Source organism: Chroicocephalus ridibundus, unplaced genomic scaffold, assembly GCF_963924245.1.
Source record: "Chroicocephalus ridibundus unplaced genomic scaffold, bChrRid1.1 SCAFFOLD_719, whole genome shotgun sequence".
NCBI classification, from domain to species: domain Eukaryota; kingdom Metazoa; phylum Chordata; class Aves; order Charadriiformes; family Laridae; genus Chroicocephalus; species Chroicocephalus ridibundus.
In genome coordinates this window covers 1-18530 of record NW_026961794.1, presented here as the reverse complement: position 1 = coordinate 18530, position 18530 = coordinate 1, and the positions used below count along the sequence as shown (strand labels likewise).

At 70.3% G+C, this 18530-nt stretch overlaps 2 protein-coding genes across 2 annotated transcripts; both read left to right on the top strand.

The window, feature by feature from the left end:
- The first annotated feature begins 248 nt into the window (after positions 1 to 248).
- On the top strand, positions 249 to 2734 carry LOC134509793 (basic proline-rich protein-like). The gene is made up of 2 exons (XM_063322372.1): positions 249 to 720; positions 2331 to 2734. Exons 1-2 carry the CDS (start codon positions 249 to 251, stop codon positions 2732 to 2734), a joined length of 876 nt encoding a protein of 291 aa, XP_063178442.1.
- A 581-nt stretch (positions 2735 to 3315) lies between these two features.
- Positions 3316 to 15226, top strand: OTUB1 (OTU deubiquitinase, ubiquitin aldehyde binding 1; the record flags this gene model as incomplete). The annotated part of the gene is made up of 6 exons (XM_063322370.1): positions 3316 to 3467; positions 4390 to 4451; positions 4608 to 4706; positions 8182 to 8300; positions 9931 to 10015; positions 15032 to 15226. Coding segments are annotated over exons 1-6 (618 nt in total), but the record flags the coding sequence as incomplete, so codon positions are not given.
- Between the last annotated feature and the right edge of the window lie 3304 nt (positions 15227 to 18530).

The window sequence follows — 18530 nt, the reverse complement described above, 5'->3', positions numbered from 1 at the left end:
TCACGCAACGCTGAACCCTTGTCCGCTCCCCCGACTTCCTCCCGACTTCCTCCTCCGTGAAAGCCCGCTGCGCCGCGGCACCTGCCAAGGAAACGTGGGGGGGTCCCGACCGCCACCTCGGCATCAGCCCCGGCGCACGAGAGCCATGCCTTGGCGGGCATCCTTGCCGGCCAACCGGCCCCTCACGGCGCGGAGCCAAAGGGCCCAGCTCGCCTTGCTGACGCAGAAACACCGGGCGGGAGCCGGGCATGTCGCCCCCCAGCCCAAGCAAGCCCCCCGGCCGGCGCTTTCTCCTTGCCTTTGGCAAGGCGGTTGCCAGCCTCCTGAGCTTCCTCCCGCGCCCCGGGGGAGTCCGAGAGGCCAACGAGAGGCCAACGAGAGGCCAACGAGAGGCCAACGAGAGGCCAACGAGAGGCCAACGAGAGGCCAACGAGAGGCCAACGAGAGGCCAACGAGAGGCCAACGAGAGGCCAACGAGAGGCCAACGAGAGGCCAACGAGAGGCCAACGAGAGGCCAACGAGAGCCCAACGAGAGCCCAACGAGAGCCCAACGAGAGGCCAACGAGAGGCCAACGAGAGCCCAACGAGAGCCCAACGAGAGCCCAACGAGAGCCCAACGAGAGCCCAACGAGAGCAAAGAAACTTGGCACCTGACGGAGCAGCCGAGGGGCTGCGTTCTCTTCCCTTGCCCCCAGGCCGGGCCGGGAACGTTACCCCCAGGTAACCCCACTCTGGGACCCCCAGAGCGAATCGGCGGAACGCCGCCGCTCGGCGCAATTCCGACGGGCAATTCGCGGGGGTCCCCGAGGCCGGCGGGAAGGACGCGCGAGAGGAGCTGGGTGGTAAAACACCGGGCCCGACGACCTCCGCGTCAGCGGCCGCCTCCCATCCAGCGGTGCCAACGCCGTCCGGGTCGAGAAGCGGCGCCGCGTTGAGAAGAAGCCGGAGAAGGCGGAAACTTTCATCCCGCGAGATGGGGTAGACCTCGGCCTCCTCCCCTCCGGGATGCACCCGCCGGGCAACCGCCACCCCGGGGGTTGGCGTCTTCAAACTGGCTCCGCTCCCGGTGGAATCGCGGGCCCTGAGGCCCCAGGGAAAAGCCAAAGGCAGGACCCAGGGGGTTCCGGGCATCCCACAACGAGCCCTGACAGATCCGGAGCCGGTTTTTGCCCCAACGGGGAATTTTCCCCGCCTCGCGGGTGGACTCCGAGAGCCCCACAACGCTCGCCTTAACTCGCTCAGACGCTGCCCTTCCTTTATTCCTTTCTTTTGGGTTTCTTTTTATTTTTTTTTTTCGGAAAAAACCCGGGGGGGCTTGCGGGGTGTCTCAGAGGGCTCCAGGGAGTCTGGGGGAACAGGAGGGGTCCCAGGGGGTCTTGGAGGGCTCCGGGGGGGGTCCCAGGAGGATGTGGGGGGTACCAGGAAGAGATCCAGGGGGTCCCAGAGGGCTCTGGGGGCTCCTGGAGGGGCTGTGGGAGGGTCCCGGGGGGCTCGTGAGGTGTCCCAGAAGGCTCCAGGGAGCCTGGGGGGAACAGGAGGTGTCCCAGGGGGGCCTGGAGGGCTCCGGGGGGGTCCCAGTAGGGTCCCAGGGGGATGTCGGGGTCCCAGGAGGAGCTCCAGGGGGTCCCAGAGGGCACTGGGGTGTCCCGGGGGGACTCCAGGGGTTCCTGGAGGGGGTGTGGGAGGGTCCCGGGGGGGCTCGTGAGGTGTCCCAGAGGGCTCCAGGGAGACTGAGGGGAACAGGAGGGGTCCCAGGGGGTCTCAGAGCGCTCTGGGGGGGTCCCAGGGGGATGTGGGGGGACCGGGAAGAGCTCCAGGGGGTCCCAGAGGGCTCGGGGGGTCCTGGAGGGGCTGTGGGAGGGTCCCGGGGGGCTCGTGAGGTGTCCCAGAAGGCTCCAGGGAGTCTGGGGGGAACAGGAGGGGTCCCAGGGGGTCCTGGAGGGCTCCGGGGGGGGGGGGGCGCTCTCAGGGGGTGGGGAGTCTCGAAAGATTCCCAGGTGGCTCCAGGGGAACCTGTAAGGCGGGGGGGGGGGGGGGGGGGGGGAGAGGTCCCGGGGGGTATCAGAGAGCTCGGGGGGGGGAGGTGGGGGGTGGTCCTGGGGGAATGGGGGGGGGGGGGGGGGTGTCCCAGGCTGTCCCAGAGGACTCCCGGGGTGGGGCGGGGGGGGGGGCATCCTAGTGTGCCCCCCCGCCCCATTCCCCCTCAGGACCCCCGTGTCCCCCCCCTCAGGGCCCCCTCTGCCTCATTCTTCCCCCCCACCCCCCTTAAGAGCCTTCTCAGGACCACCCCCCCCCCAACCCCTCTCAAGGCCCCCCCGTATCCCCCTCAGGAGCCCCGCATCCCTCCCCCGACCCCTCGGCTCCCGCCGTCCCCCACCCCACGCACCTCAACGCGGTCCCGCTGCCTCACAACGTGCTCTCGGCCACCCCGAGGGCCCGGCCGGGACCGGCCCGGCCCAAGGATCCCCCCGCCGGGCCCCTCTTTCTCCCCCGGGCCGCCCCGCTCCAATTTCGAACCGGCCGCCATTCCCCCCCCCCCCCGGCCCCTTCCGCTTCCGCTTCCGGAGCGCCCCGTCCCGCCCACGACGCGCGCCCATTGGTCGCTGGCCCGCCCCCTCCCCCCGCCCATCTTTGGGCCGCCGCGCTCCATTGGCCCGTGGCCTCCGTCAATCCCCAGCGCGCCCCGCCCCCCCGGGTTATCCGACCAATGGGAGCCGCGGCGCCCGCGCTGTGATTGGCCCACCCTCCCGCCCGTCCGCCCGCCAGCAGTTGCCATGGTGAAGACGCCCCGGCGGGGGCCGCGGGGCCGTCGCCCTGGCAACGGGGCCGCGCGGCCGGGCCCGCCGGCGGAGAATTCACCCAAAACCGGGTTTTTCTCCTTAAAAGCTTTAGAAGGTTGTGTGCGACGGCGCAAAATAAAGCCGTCGCGCGAACCGGCACCCCCCCCCCGGCAGCGCTCCCTGGGGTCCGGCCCTTCGAGGGCGGGCGGGGCCGAGCCAAGGAGGGGCGGGGGCGGGGCCGAGGCGGGCAGGAGGCGGGGCCAAAGAGGACCGGGGGCGTGGTCAGTGAGGGGAGGGGGCGGGGCCACGGCGGGCTGGGAGGCGGGGCCACTGCGCATGCGCCTCTCCCCACCTGCAGGCACTGGCCCGTCTCTAGGGGCGGGGCCTGTCGCTAAGGGGCGGGGCCAACCCTCCCCTGCCCGTCGTTAGGGGCGGGGCCTGTCGCCAAGGGGCGGGGCCTGTCGCGGTTGCTAGGGGCGGGCCGGACCTTAGGGGAGGGATGGGGGGGGGGGGGGGGGGCGGTTGCTAAGGAGCGGGCGCGCTTCCGGCGGGGCGGTGGTTGACCCGGAAGCTTTGCCGGCGGCTCACCGGTGACCCGGAAGCGTTTGCGCGGGGCGGGGTTGCGGCGGATGATGGCGGCGGAGGAGCCTCAGCAGAAACCGGAGCCGCTCGGCGGCGACGCGGACGGTACCGACGGGGTCCCGTTGGGGCCGACCCCCAAACCCCGGCTCTTCCCCTTCGCGGCTCGGAAACCCCAGGCCCGGGACCCCCCAGCTCCATGCGGGGGACCCCCGCGCTGGGGCCTGCTTCCCTCCATAGGGCCCCCGGTACCCCCCTCCCCGCCATCCCCGCCGTTCCCCGGTGCCTATAGCCCCCCCCGTAACACCCCAATCCCCCCGGAGGTCCCCTATAACGCCCTAATCCCACCGTAGGGCCCCCCCCCGGTTTGTCTGGCGCGTCCCGAACTCGCTCTCGGGGCCCTGGAGTGTCGTCCCGTCCCCCCCCCGCCCCCTCCAGCGCCCCGGTGTCCCCCTACGGGACCCCCGGAGCACCTTAATCCAATTATTGCCCCCCCCCCCCCCCCCGCCCAGGGCACCCATAGGGTCCCTACGGCGCCCCGAGGCCACCGTAATCATCCCTTGTAGCACCTGGGTGCACCCCGATACCCCTATAGCCCCCCCCCCCCCGGTAGCACCCCCCTAATCACCCCCAGCGCCCTGATACCCCCCCCTCCCCCCCCCCAGGACCCCTAGAGCGCCCCAATAGCCCCCCCCCCCCCCCAGCACCCCAAATACCCCCCAGGTTCTGCCCCCCCCCATCCCAGGAGCGGTTCGTGGGGCGCCCGCTCCCCACGGCGAGGGGGGAACATGTGCGGTGGGGGGGGGGGTGTCTGAACCCCCATATTCCCCCCCCCCTTCCCCTCCCCCCCCCCCAGCACCCCAAATACCCCCGAGATCTCCCCTAGATTCTGCCCCCCCCCATCCCAGGAGCGGTTCGTGGGGCGCCTGCTCCCCACGGCGAGGGGGGAACATGTGCGGTGGTTGGTGGGGGGGGGTCTGAACCCCCATATCCCCCCCCCCCCCCCTCGCCCCCCCTTTCCCCCCCCCAGGTGTGAACTGCCTGGCCTACGATGAGGCCATCATGGCGCAGCAGGACCGGATCCAGCAAGAGGTGAGACGCCCCCCCTGCCCCTTATCGCCCCCTAAACTCTTGGTGAGGGGGGGGACACACCGTCAAATCACCCCCCCGCCCCCCCGGGGGGTCCCTAAATCCTGCTGCACACCTCTGATGCCCCCCCTTCCCCCCCCCGCCCCCCGGCCGGCGCAGATCGCGGTGCAGAACCCGCTGGTGTCGGAGCGGCTGGAGCTGACGGTGCTGTACAAGGAGTACGCCGAGGACGACCACGTCTACCAGCAGAAGATCAAGGTGGGGGCCGGCGTGGGGCTGGGAGCCGCTGTGGGGCGCCGGCGTGGGGCTGGGAGGCTCTGGTGTGGGGCTGGGAGCTGCTGTGGGGCACCAGTTTGGGGCTGGGAGCCTCTTCGGGGCACCGGTGTTGGGCTGGGAGGCACCGTGGGGCGCCAGTGTGGGGCTGGGAGGCTCTGGTGTGGGGCTGAGAGGCGCTGTGGGGTGCTAGTGTGGGGCTGGGAGGCACCATGGGGCGCCAGTGTGGGGCTGGGAGCCTCTGGTGTGGGGCTGGGAGCTGCTGTGGGGCACCAGTTTGGGGCTGGGAGCCTCTTTGGGGCACCGGTGTTGGGCTGGGAGCCTCTGGTGTGGGGCTGGGAGGCGACGTGGGGCGCCAGTGTGGGGCTGGGAGGCGACGTGGGTCGCCAGTGTGGGGCTGGGAGGTGACGTGGGGTGCCAGTGTGGGGCTGGGAGGTGACGTGGGGTGCCAGTGTGGGGCTGGGAGCCGACGTGGGGCGCCAGTGTGGGGCTGGGAGCCTCCAGTGTGGGGCTGGGAGGTGCTGTGGGGCACCAGTTTGGGGCTGGGAGCCTCTTTGGGGCACCGGTGTGGGGCAGGGAGCAGCTCTAGGGCACCGGTGTTCGGCTGGGAGCCTCCTGCGTGGGGCTGGGAGGCACCGTGGGGCGCCAGTGTGGGGCTGGGAGCCTCCGGCGTGGGGCTGGGAGGTGCCGTGGGGCACCAGTGTGGGTCTGGGAGCCGCCGGTGTGGGGCTGGGGGCCTTTTTGGGCCACCGGTGTGGGGTTGGGAGCCGCTGTGGGGCTGGGAGCCTCTTTGGGGCGGCAGTGTGGGGCTGGGAGTCACCGTGGGGCTGGGAGCCATCAGTGTGGGGCTGGGGGCCTTTTTGGGATGCCGGTGTGGGGCTGGGAGCCACTGTTGGGCTGGGAGCCTCTTTGGGCCCCCAGTGTGGGGCTGTGAGCAGCTCTAGGGCACCAGTGTGGGGCTGGGAGCCACTGGTGTGGGGTTGGGAGCCACTGTGGGGCTGGGAGCCTCTTTGGGGCAGCAGTGTGGGCCTGGGAGCCACCAGTGTGGGGCTGGGAGCAGCTCTAGGGCACCAGCGCGGGCCTGGGAGTTGCCGTGGGGCAGCAGTGTGGGGCTGGTGTGCTCTTTAGGATACCGGTGTGGGGCTGGGAGGCACCGTGGGGCACCAGTGTTGGGCCGGACGCCTCCGGTGTGGGGCTGGGAGCCACTGTGGGGCGCCAGTGTGGGGCTGGGAGCCTCTTTGGGGCACCGGTGTTGGGCTGGGAGCCGCCGTGGGGCACCGGCGTGGGGTTGGGAGCCACCGGTGTGGGGCTGGGAGCCTCATTGGGGCACCGGTGTTGGGCTGGGAGCCGCTGTGGGGCGCCGGTGTGGGGCTGCGAGGTGCCATGGGGCACTGGTGTGGGGCTGGCAGCCTCTTTGGGGCACCGGTGATGGGCTGCGAGCCTCCGGTGTGGGGCTGGGAGCTGCCGTGGGGTGTCAGTGTGGGGCTGGGAGCATCTGTGGGCCACTGGTGTGGGGCTGGGAGGTGCTGTGGGGCACCGGTGTGAGGCTGGGGGCCCCCAGTGTGGGGCTGGGAGCCTCTTTGGCCCACCGGTGTGGGGCTGGGAGGCGCTGTGGGCCACCGATGTGGGGCTGGGAGGTGCCTTGGGGTAGCAGTGTGGGGCCGGGAGCTGCTGTGGGGTGCCAGTGTGGGGCTGTGGGCCACCAGTGTGGGGCTGGGAGGTGCTGTGGGGCACCAGTGCGGGACTGGTGTGCTCTTTAGGATACCGGTGTGGGGCTGGGAGCTGCTGTGGGGCACTGGTGTGGGGCTCGGAGCCTCTGGTGTGGGGCTGGAAGGCGCTGTGGGGCACCAGTGTTGGGCTGGGAGCCTCCGGTGTGGGGCTGGGAGCCGCTGTGGGGCACCAGTGTGGGGCTGGGAGCCTTATTGGGGCACTGGTGATGGGCTGGGAGCCTCCGGTGTGGGGCTGGGAGCCTCTTTGGCCCACTGGTGTGAGGCTGGGAGCCGCCATGGGGCACCAGTGTGGGGCTGGGAGCCACCAGTGTGGGGCTGGGGGGTGCCGTGGGGCAGCAGTGTGGGGCTGGGAGCCACCAGTGTGGGGCTGGGAGGTGCCGTGGGGCACCGGTGTTGAGCTGGGAGCCTCCGGTGTGGGGCTGGGAGTCGCCGTGGGGTGCCAGTGTGGGGCTGGGAGGTGCCATGGGCCACTGGTGATGGGCCGGGAGCCTCCGGTGTGGGGCTGGGAGGCGCCGTGGGCACTGGTGTGGGGCTGGGAGGCACCGTGGGGCACCGGTGTTGGGCTAGGAGCCTCCAGCGTGGGGCTGGGAGGCACTGTGGGGCGCCAGTGTGGGGCTGGGAGGCTCTGGTGTGGGGCTGGGAGGTGCCGTGGGGCGCCAATGTGGGACTGGGAGCCACTCTAGGGCACCCGTGTGGGGCTGGGAGCCCCCAGTGTGGGGCTGGGAGCCTCATTGGGGCACCGGTGATGGGCTGGGAGCCTCCGGTGTGGGGCTGGGAGCCGCCATGGGGCTCCAGTGTGGGGCTGGGAGCCCCCGGTGTGAGGCTGGGAGGTGCTGTGGGGCGCCAATGTGGGGCTGGGAGCCTCTGGTGATGGGGCCGGGAGCCTCTTTGGGGCGCCGGTGTGGGGCTGGGAGCTGCTGTGGGCTGCCGGTGTGGGGCTGGGAGCCCCTGGTGTGAGGCTGGGAGGTGCCGTGGGGTGCCAGTGTGGGGCTGGGAGCCTCTTTGGGGCACCGGTGTGGGGCTGGGAGCTGCTGTGGGCTGCCGGTGTGGGGCTGGGAGCCCCTGGTGTGGGGCTGGGAGCTGCCGTGGGGCGCCAATGTGTGGCTTGGAGCAGCTCTAGGGCAGCTGTGTGGGGCTGGGAGCCTCTGGTGATGGGGCCGGGAGCCTCTTTGGGGCACCGGTGTGGGGCTGGGAGCCACCAGTGTGGGGCTGGGAGCCTCTTTGGGGCGCCGGTGTGGGGCTGGGAGCTGCTGTGGGCTGCCGGTGTGGGGCTGGGAGCCGCCATGGGGCACCGGTGTGGGGCTGGAAGCCACCGGTGTGGGGCTGGGAGCCGCCATGGGGCACCGGTGTGGGGCTGGGAGCCTCTTTGGGGCGCCGGTGTGGGGCTGGGAGCTGCTGTGGGCTGCCGGTGTGGGGCTGGGAGCCACCGGTGTGGGGCTGGAAGCCGCCATGGGGCACCGGTGTGGGGCTGGGAGCCACTGGTGTGGGGCTGGGAGGTGCTGTGGGGCAGCAGTGTGGGGCTGGCAGCCTCTTTGGGCCACTGGTGTGGGGCTGGGAGGCACCGTGGGGCACCGGTGTGGGGCTGGGAGCCTCCGGTGTGGGGCTGGGAGGTGCCGTGGGGCACTGTGCCCGCCTCCCCCCCCCGCTAACTCTCCGTGTCCCCCCCCCCCCGTGTCCCCCCCCCCCGTGTCCCCCCCCCCCGTGTCCCCCCCCCGTGTCCCCCCCCCCAGGACCTGCTCCAGAAATATTCCTACATCCGGAAGACGCGGCCGGACGGGAATTGCTTCTATCGCGCCTTCGGCTTCGCCCACCTGGAGGCTCTGCTGGAGGACGGGCAGGAGCTGCAGCGGTGCGGGACCCCCCCCCCCGAAACACACCCCCCCCCCCGAAACACCCCCCAAAACCCTGCCCCTCCCCCCCGAAACACCCCCCCCAAACACCCTGCCCCCCCCCAAAACCCCCCCAAACACCCTGCCCCCCCCCATACCCCTGTCTCCCCCCCAAAAACCGCCCCAAACCCCCGCCCCCCCAAAACCCCCCCAAAAACCCTGCCCCCCCACCATACCCCTGCCCCCCCCAAAACCCCCCAAACCCCTGCCCCCCCCCATACCCCTGTCTCCCCCCCCCAAAACCCCCCCAAAACCCCCCCAAAACCCCCCCAAACCCCTGCCCCCCCAAAAACCCTGCCCCCCCAAAACCCCCCAAACACCCTGCCCCCCCCACCATACCCCTGCCCCCCCCAAACCCCCCCAAACACCCTGCCCCCCCATACCCCTGTCTCCCCCCCCAAAACCCCCCCAAAAACCCTGCCCCCCCCAAAACCCCCCCAAACACCCTGCCCCCCCCATACCCCTGTCTCCCCCCCCAAACCCCCCCCCAAACCCCTGCCCCCCCCAAAACCCCCCCAAACACCCTGCCCCCCCATACCCCTGTCTCCCCCCCAACCCCCCCCCCAAACCCCTGCCCCCCCCAAAATCCCCCCAAACCCCTGCCCCCCCATACCCCTGTCTCCCCCCCCAAAACCCCCCAAAAACCCTGCCCCCCCCATACCCCTGCCCCCCCCAAAACCCCCCCAAAAACCCTGCCCCCCCCAAAACCCCCCCAAACCCCTGCCCCCCCATACCCCTGTCTCCCCCCCCAAAACCCCCCCAAAAACCCTGCCCCCCCCACCATACCCCTGCCTCCCCCCAAACCCCCCCAATCCCCTGTCCACCCCCCCCGCAAACCCCCCCAAACACCTTGGGCCTCTCCCCCCAAACTCCTGACCCCCCCCAAAAAACCCCCCTGAACCCCCTGCCGCCCCCCCCCCCCCCCCCCCCCCCAAACCCCCGAACCCCCTGGCCCCCCCCTTGTCGCCCCCCGTCGCCCCCCCCCTTAACCCCCTGGTCCCCCTCAAACCCCCCCCAAAACCCCCCCAATCCTCTGTCCCCCCCTGCTGTCCCCCCCAAACTCCTGCAAACCCCCCGAAACCCCCCCCAACCCCTTGACCCCCCCTCTAAATCCCTGTCAGCCCCCCCCCGAAACCCCCCCCAACCCCTTGACTGCCCTGAACCCCCCCCCAAACCCCTGTCATCCCCCCCCCCCAACCCCTTGACCCCCCACCAAACCCTTGTCAGCCCCCCCCGAACCCCCCCCCCCAAACACCCTGCCCCCCCCCCCCCCCCAAACACCCCCCAAACCCCCAGGTGCCCCCCAAATCCCCCCCCAATCCCTTGCTCCCTCCCCCCCCTCCCAAACCCCCCAAAACTTCCCGGGTCCCCCCCCTTACACCCTGCTGCTTCAGGGGCCCCCCCCCCAGTTTGCCTTGTCCCCTCCCTCCCCCCCCGGGCTACCTTGGTCCCCTCCCGGGCTACCTGGGTCCCTGTCCCCCCCCCACAAGTCCTTTGGGTCCTTCAGGGGGCTCCCCCCCCCCAAATGCCTGTGCCCCCCCCCCCCCAAATGCCTGTGCCCCCCCCCAAAATGCCTGTGCCCCCCCCCAGGTTCAAGGAGGTCTCGGCCCGCAGCAAGGAGGAGCTGGTGGCCCAGGGCTTCACCGAGTTCACCATCGAGGACTTCCACAACACGGTGGGGACACGGGGGGGGACACGGCGGGGGGACACACACGGGGGGGGGACACACACGGAGGGGGGGACACGGGACAGGACGGGACGTTGAACCCGTGACCCCACCTGTGACCCCGGGATGGGCCACGTCACCTTTGTGTGCCCCCGACACGCGTGTGCCCCCGTGTTGGGGCGTGTGACCCGTGTCTGTGCCCCATGGTGGCACGTGTGACCCTGTCCGTGCCCCCCGACACGCGTGTGACCCCGTGTTGGCGCGTGTGACCCGTGTCTGTGACCCCGTGGTGGCACGTGTGACCCTGTCCGTGCCCCCGACACGCGTGTGACCCCGTGTTGGGGCGTGTGACCCGTGTCTGTGACCCCGTGGTGGCACGTGTGACCCTGTCCATGCCCCCCGACACGCGTGTGACCCTGTGTTGGTGCGTGTGACCCGTGTCTGTGACCCCGGGATGGGCCGTGTCACCCTGTGTGTGCCCCCCGACACGCGTGTGACCCCGTGTTGGGGCGTGTGACCCGTGTCTGTGACCCCGTGGTGGCACGTGTGACCCTGTCCGTGCCCCCTGACATGCGTGTGACCCCGTGTTGGCACGTGTGACCCATGTCAGGGACCCCATGATGGTCTGTGTCACCCTGTGTGTGCCCTCTGACACGCGTGTGACCCCATGTTGGCACGTGTGACCCGTGTCTGTGACCCCGGGATGGGCCGTGTCACCCTGTGTGTGCCCCCTGACATGCGTGTGACCCCGTGTTGGCGCGTGTGACCCGTGTCTGTGACCCCGTGGTGGCACGTGTGACCCTGTCCGTGCCCCCTGACACGCGTGTGACCCCGTGTTGGGGCATGTGACCTGTGTCTGTGACCCCATGGTGGCACGTGTGACCCTGTCCGTGCCCCCCGACACGCGTGTGACCCCGTGTTGGCACGTGTGACCCATGTCAGGGACCCTGGGATGGTCTGTGTCACCCTGTGTGTGCCCCCTGACACGCGTGTGACCCCGTGTTGGCACGTGTGACCCGTGTCTGTGACCCCGGGATGGGCCGTGTCACCCTGTGTGTGCCCCCTGACACGCGTGTGACCCCGTGTTGGCACGTGTGACCTATGTCAGGGACCCCATGATGGTCTGTGTCACCCTGTGTGTGCCCCCTGACACGCGTGTGACCCCGTGTTGGGGCGTGTGACCCGTGTCTGTGCCCCGTGGTGGCACATGTGACCCTGTCCGTGCCCCCTGACACGCGTGTGACCCCGTGTTGGGGCATGTGACCCGTGTCTGTGACCCCGTGGTGGCACGTGTGACCCTGTCTGTGCCCCCCGACACGCGTGTGACCCCGTGTTGGCGCGTGTGACCCATGTCAGGGACCCTGGGATGGTCTGTGTCACCCTGTGTGTGCCCCCTGACACGTGTATGCCCCCGGGATGCCACGTGTGACCCATGTCTGTGACCCCATGATGGTCCGTGTCACCCTGTCTGTGCCCCCCAACACGCATGTGCCCCTGTGATGGCGTGTGTGACCCGTGTCTGTGACCCCATGATGGTCCGTGTCACCCTGTGTGTGCCCCCCAACACGCGTGTGCCCCCGGGATGCCACGTGTGACCCGTGTCTGTGACCCCGGGGTGGTCCATGTCACCTTTGTGTGCCCCCGACACGTGTGTGACCCGTGTCTGTGACCCCATGGTGGCCCGTGTGACCCCGTGATGGTCCGTGTCACCCTGTGTGTGCCCCCTGACACGCGTGTGACCCGTGTCTGTGACCCCGGGATGGTCCGTGTCACCCTGTGTGTGCCCCCTGACACGCGTGTGACCCGTGTCTGTGACCCCAGGATGGTCCGTGTCACCCTGTGTGTGCCTCCTGACACGCGTGTGCCCCCGGGATGGCGTGTGTGACCCACGTCTGTGCCCCTGGGATGGTCCGTGTCACCTTTGTGTGCCCCCCAACACGCGTGTGACCCCATGTTGGCGTGTGTGACCCATGTCAGGGACCCCGTAATGGTCTGTGTCACCCTGTCCGTGCCCCCTGACACGCGTGTGCCCCCGTGTTGGCGTGTGTGACCCGTGTCTGTGACCCCATGGTGGCCTGTGTCACCCTGTGTGTGCCCCCGACACGCATGTGCCCCCGTGTTGGCGTGTGTGACCCGTGTCTGTGACCCGTGGTGGCCCGTGTGCCCCCGGGATGGGCCGTGTCACCCTGTATGTGCCCCCTGACACGTGTGTGACCCTGTCTGTGACCCCGGGATGGTCCGTGTCACCCTGTGTGTGCCCCCCGACACGCGTGTGACCCATGTCTGTGACCCCATGGTGGCCCGTGTGACCCCCTGATGGTCTGTGTCACCCTGCGTGTGCCCCCCGACACGCGTGTGCCCCCGGGATGGTGTGTGTGACCCATGTCTGTGCCCCTGGGATGGTCCGTGTCACCTTCACCTTTGTGTGCCCCCTGACACGCGTGTGACCCCATGTTGGCGTGTGTGACCCATGTCAGGGACCCCGTAATGGTCTGTGTCACCCTGTGTGTGCCCCCCGACACGCGTGTGCCCCCGTGTTGGCGCGTGTGACCCATGTCTGTGACCCCGTGGTGGCCCGTGTGACCCCGTGATGGTCCGTGTCACCCTGTGTGTGCCCCCGACATGCGTGTGACCCTGTCTGTGACCCCCTGATGGTCTGTGTCACCCTGTGTGTGCCCCCCGACACGCGTGTGACCCATGTCTGTGACCCCATGGTGGCCCGTGTCACCCTGTGTGTGCCCCCGACACGCGTGTGCCCCCGTGTTGGCGTGTGTGACCTGTGTCTGTGACCCGTGGTGGCCCATGTGCCCCCGGGATGGCCCGTGTCACCCTGTCTGTGCCCCCTGACACGCGTGTGACCCTGTCTGTGACCCCGGGATGGTCCGTGTCACCCTGTGTGTGCCCCCTGACACGCGTGTGACCCCGTGTTGGCGTGTGTGACCCATGTCTGTGACCCCATGGTGGCCCGTGTGACCCTGTGATGGTCCGTGTCACCCTGCGGGTGCCCCTGGGATGCCGCGCGTGACCGTTCCCGTGCCCCCACGCGTGGCCCCGGGATGCCGCGGCTGACCCGTGTCTGTGCCCCCCCGTCCCCCCCCGCCGCTCCCTCTCCCCCTGTGCCCCCGTGTCCCCAATCCCCGCCCCGTGTCCCCAATCCCCGCCCCGTGTGTCCCCCCTCCCCCCCCGTGTCCCCCCTCCCCCCCCGTGTCTCCCCCCTGCCCCGTCCCCCCCTCCCCCGTGTCCCCCCCTCCCTCGTGTCCCCCCCCCCGTGTCCCCCCCCCGTGTCCCCCCCCCCGTGTCCCCCCCCCGTGTCGTCCCCTGCTCCCCCGTGTCCCCCCCTCCCCCCCCGTCCCCTCCCCCCTCCGTGTTCCCTCCCCTTCCCCGTGTCCCGTGTGTCCCCCCCCGTGTGTCCCCCCCCTCCCCTGTGTCATCCCCTGCTCCCCCATGTCCCGTCCCCCCCTTCCCTGTCCCCCCCCTCCCCCGTGTGTCCCCCCCTCCCTTGTGTCCCCCCCCCCGTGTCATGTCCCCCCCTCCCCCGTGTCCCCCTCCCCCGTGTCCCCCCCCGTGTCCCCCCTCTCCCCCCTGTACCTCCCCTCCCCTGTGTCCCCCCCTTTCCCCGTGTGTCCCCCTTCCCTGTGTCCCCCGTGTCCCCTCTTCCCCGTGTCCCCTCTTCCCCGTGTGTCCCCCTTCCCCGTGTCCCCCGTGTCCCCCATGTCCCCTCCCCCGTCCCCCCCCCGTGTCCCCCCTCCCCCCCCGCGTCCCCCCCCGTGTCCCCCCTCCCCTCCCCGTACCTCCCCTCCCTGTGTGTCCCCCCCTTCCCCTTGTGTCCCCCTTCCCTGTGTCCCCCATGTCCCCCCTCCCCCGTGTCCCTGCCCTGTGTCCCCCCCGTGTGCCTCCCCCGTGTCCCCCCCCGTCCCCCCCCCTCCCCCGTGTCGTCCCCCCCCTCCCCCGTGTGTCCCCCCTCCCCCGTGTCCCCTCCCCCGTGTCCCCCCTCCCCCCCTGTACCTCCCCCCCCCGTGTCCCCCCCTTCCCCGTGTCGTCCCCTTCCCCGTGTCGTCCCCTTCCCCGTGTCGTCCCCCCCCTTCCCCGTGTCGTCCCCCCCCCTCCCCCGTGTCCCTCCCCCGTGTCGTGTCCCCCCCCCACTGTGTCCCCCCCCGCCCCATCCCCCCCTCCCCCATGTCCCCCCTCCCCCCCCGTGTCCCCCTTCCCCCCGTGTCCCCCTTCCCCCCGTGTCCCCCTTCCCCGTGTCCCCCGTGTCCCCCCGTCCCCGTGTCCCCCCCCCGTGTCCCCCTCCCCCCGTGTCCCCCTTCCCCGTGTGTCCCCCTTCCCCGTGTCCCCCATGTCCCCCATGTCCCCTCCCCCCCTGTACCTCCCCCTCCCCCGTCCCCCACCTGTGTCCCCCCTGTGCCCCGTGTCCCCCCTCCCCCGTGTCCCCCCTCCGTATCCCCCTCCCCCGTGTCCTCCCCCGTGTCCCCCCTCCCCCGTCCCCCCCCCGTGTCCCCCTCCCCTCCCCCGTGTCCCCCCCCGTGTGTCCCCCCCTGTGTCCCTGTCCCCTCCCCCGTGTCCCCCCCCTCCCCCTTGTCCCCCCCTCCCCCGTGTCCCCCCCCCCGTGTCACCCCTCCCCCCCGTACCTCCCCCCCCCCGTGTCCCCCCTCCCCCGTGTACCCCCCTCCCCCCGTGTCCCCCCCGTGTCCCCCCCCTCCCCCGTGTCCCCCCCCTCCCCCGTGTCACCCCCCTCCCCCCCGTACCTCCCCTCCCCCCCCGTGTCCCCCCTCCCCCCCGTGTCCCCCCCCTTCCCCGTGTGTCCCCCTTCCCCGTGTCCCCCATGTCCCCTTCCCCGTGTCCCCCCCCCCACCGTGTCCCCCCCTCCCCCGTGTCGTGTCCCCCCTCCCCCGTGTCGTGTCCCCCCTCCCCCGTGTCGTGTCCCCCCATCCCCTGTGTCCCCCGTGTCCCCTCCCCCGTGTCCCCTCCCCCATGTCGTGTCCCCCCTGTGCCCCGTGTCCCCCCCCGTGCCCCCCCCGGCAGTTCATGGAGCTGATCGAGCGGGTCGAGCGCCGCGTGCCCCTGCCCGAGCTCCTGGCGGCCTTCAACGAGCCCAGCACCTCCGACTACCTGGTGGTCTACCTGCGCCTGCTCACCTCGGGCTGCCTCCAGCGCCACCGCCGCTTCTTCGAGCAGTTCCTGGAGGGCGGCCGCAGCATCAAGGAGTTCTGCCAGCAGGTCAGGACCCCCCCCCGCCCCCCCCCCCGCCCCCCATCGCCGGCCTCGCACGAGGAGGGGCTCTCTCGCACCAGGAAGGCCCGAGGGGGGCGGCTTCCCCACGGGGCACGGGGGTGCGGTGGCGGCGGACGGGCGGGCGGCTTCCCGGCGGCGTCCTCCTCCCGGGTGGCGGCGGGCGGCCTCGCACGAGGCTCGCACGAGGCTCACACGAGCCTTGCATGGCCTCGCACGAGCCTTGCACCACCTCCCAGCACCCTCCCCCCGGCTTCATGCGATCTCGGGTGGCATCGAGTGGCCTCGCACGGCCTTGCACGAGCCTTGCACAAGCCTTGCACCACCTCCCAGCACCCTCCCCCCGGCTTCGCGCAGTCTTGGGTGGCATCAGGTGCCCTCACACGGCCTTGCACGAGCCTTGCACGAGCCTTGCACGAGCCTTGCACCACCTCCCAGCACCCTGCCCCCAGCTTTATGTGGTCTCGGGTGGCGTCAGGCGGCCTCGCACGAGGCTTGCACGAGCCTTGCATGGCCTTGCACAAGCGTTGCACGAGCCTTGCCCCACCTCCCAGCACCCTCCTCCCGGCTTCGCGTGGTCTCGGGTGGCGTCAAGTGGCTTCGCATGAGCCTCGCACGAGCCTTGCACAAGCCTTGCATGGCCTCGCACAAGCCTTGCACAAGCGTTGCACCACCTCCCAGCACCCTCCCCCCGCCTTTGTGTGGTCTCGGGTGGCGTCAGTTGGCCTCGCACGAGCCTCGCACAAGCCTTGCACAAGCGTTGCACGAGCCTTGCACCACCTCCCAGCACCCTCCTCCTGGCTTCGCGTGGTCTCGGGTGGCGTCAGGCGGCCTCGCACGAGGCTTGCACGAGCCTTGCATGGCCTTGCACGAGCCTTGCACGAGCCTTGCACCACCTCCCAGCACCCTCCCACAGCTTAGTGTGGTCTCAGGTGGCATCAAGTGGCCTCGCACGAGCCTCGCACAAGCCTTGCACGAGCCTTGCACGAGCCTTGCACCACCTCCCAGCACCCTCCCCCCGGCTTCGCGTGGTCTTGGGTGGCATCAGTTGGCCTCGCACGGCCTTGCACGAGCCTTGCACGAGCCTTGCACCACCTCCCAGCACCCTCCCCCAGCTTCGCATGGTCTCAGGTGGCGTCAAGCGGCTTCGCACGAGCCTCGCACGAGTCTTGCACGAGCCTTGCCCCACCTCCCAGCACCCTCCCACAGCTTAGCACGGTCTCAGGTGGCGTCGGGCGGCCTCGCACGAGCCTCACACGAGCCTTGCACAAGCTTTGCATGGCCTTGCACAAGCCTTGCACAAGCCTTGCACCACCTCCCAGGACCTTCCCCCGGCTTTGCATGGTCTTGGGTGGCATCAGTTGGCCTCGCACGAGCCTCGCACAAGCCTTGCACAAGCGTTGCATGAGCCTCGTATGAGTCTTGCACGAGCCTTGCACGAGCCTTGCACCACCTCCCAGCACCCTCCCACAGCTTAGCACGGTCTCGGGTGGCGTCAGTCGGCCTTGCACGAGCCTTGTGTGGCCTTGCACAAGTGTTGCACGAGCCTTGCACCACCTCCCAGCACCCTCCTCCCGGCTTCGCATGGTCTCAGGTGGTGTCAGGCGGCCTCGCACGAGGCTTCCATGAGCCTTGCACGGCCTTGCACGAGCCTTGCACGAGCCTTGCAGCACCTCCCAGCACCCTCCCACAGCTTAGTGTGGTCTGTGTGGCATCAAGTGGCTTCGCACGAGGCTTGCACAAGCTTTGCATGGCCTCGCACGAGCCTTGCAGGAGCCTTGCACGAGCCTTGCACCACCTCCCAGCACCCTCCCCTCGGCTTTGTGTGGTCTCGGGTGGCGTCAGTTGGCCTCGCACGAGCCTCGCACGAGCCTTGCACAAGCTTTGCATGGCCTTGCACAAGCCTTGCACGAGCCTTGCACGAGCCTTGCACCACCTCCCAGCACCCTCCCACAGCTTAGTGTGGTCTGGGTGGCATCAAGTGGCTTCGCACGAGCCTTGCACAAGCTTTGCATGGCCTCACACGAGCGTTGCATGAGCCTTGCACGAGCCTTGCACCACCTCCCAGCACCCTCCCCCCAGCTTCACGCGATCTCGGGTGGCATCGAGTGGCCTTGCACGAGCCTCGCACGGCCTTGCACAAGCTTTGCATGGCCTCGCATGAGCCTTGCACGAGCCTTGCATGGCCTTGCACGAGCGTTGCACAAGCCTTGCACAAGCCTTGCACCACCTCCCAGCACCCTCCCTCCGGCTTCGCGCAGTCTTGGGTGGCATCAGGTGCCCTCACACGGCCTTGCACGAGCCTTGCACGAGCCTTGCACCACCTCCCAGCACCCTCCCCCAGCTTCGCATGGTCTCAGGTGGCGTCAAGCGGCTTCACACAAGCCTCGCACGAGCCTTGCACAAGCCTTGCCCCACCTCCCAGCACCCCTGCCCCCTGTTTCACGTGGTCCTGGGTGGCATCAGGCGGCCTCGCACGAGTCTTGCACGAGCCTTGCACCACCTCCCAGCACCCTCCCCCCGGCTTTCCATGCTTTCAGGTGGCATCAGGCGGCCTTGCACGAGCCTTGCACGAGCCTTGCACGAGCCTTGCACCACCTCCCAGCACCCTCCCCCCGGCTTTGTGTGGTCTCGGGTGGCGTCAGGCGGCCTCGCACGAGCCTCGCACGAGCCTTGCGTGGCCTTGCACAAGCATTGCACAAGCCTTGCACCACCTCCCAGCACCCTCCCCCCAGCTTAGTATGGTCTCGGGTGGCGTCAGTCGGCCTCGCACAAGCCTTGCATGGCCTTGCACAAGCGTTGCACGAGCCTTGCACCACCTCCCAGCACCCTCCCACAGCTTAGTGTGGTCTGGGTGGCATCAAGTGGCTTCGCACGAGCCTTGCGTGGCCTTGCACGAGCCTTGCACGAGCCTTGCCCCACCTCCCAGCACCCTCCTCCCGGCTTCGCGTAGTCTCGGGTGGCGTCAAGTGGCTTCGCACGAGCCTCGCACGAGCCTTGCACAAGCCTTGCATGAGCCTTGCACGAGCCTTGCACGAGCCTTGCAGCACCTCCCAGCACCCTCCCACAGCTTAGTGTGGTCTGGGTGGCATCAAGTGGCTTCGCACGAGCCTTGCACAAGCTTTGCATGGCCTCACACGAGCCTTGCACGAGCCTTGCACCACCTCCCAGCACCCTCCCCCCGGCTTCGCGTGGTCTCGGGTGGCGTCAAGTGGCTTCGCACGAGCCTCGCACGAGCCTTGCACAAGTTTTGCATGGCCTCGCACAAGCCTTGCACGAGCCTTGCCCCACC

Coding starts and splice junctions, on each gene's coding strand:
- LOC134509793 (XM_063322372.1), top strand. CDS start 249: ATGTCGCCCCCCAGCCCAAGCAAGCCCCCCGGCCGGCGCTTTCTCCTT. Junction 721..2,330: donor GCCGGGAACGTTACCCCCAG/GTAACCCCACTC, acceptor TATCCCCCTCAG/GAGCCCCGCATCCCTCCCCC.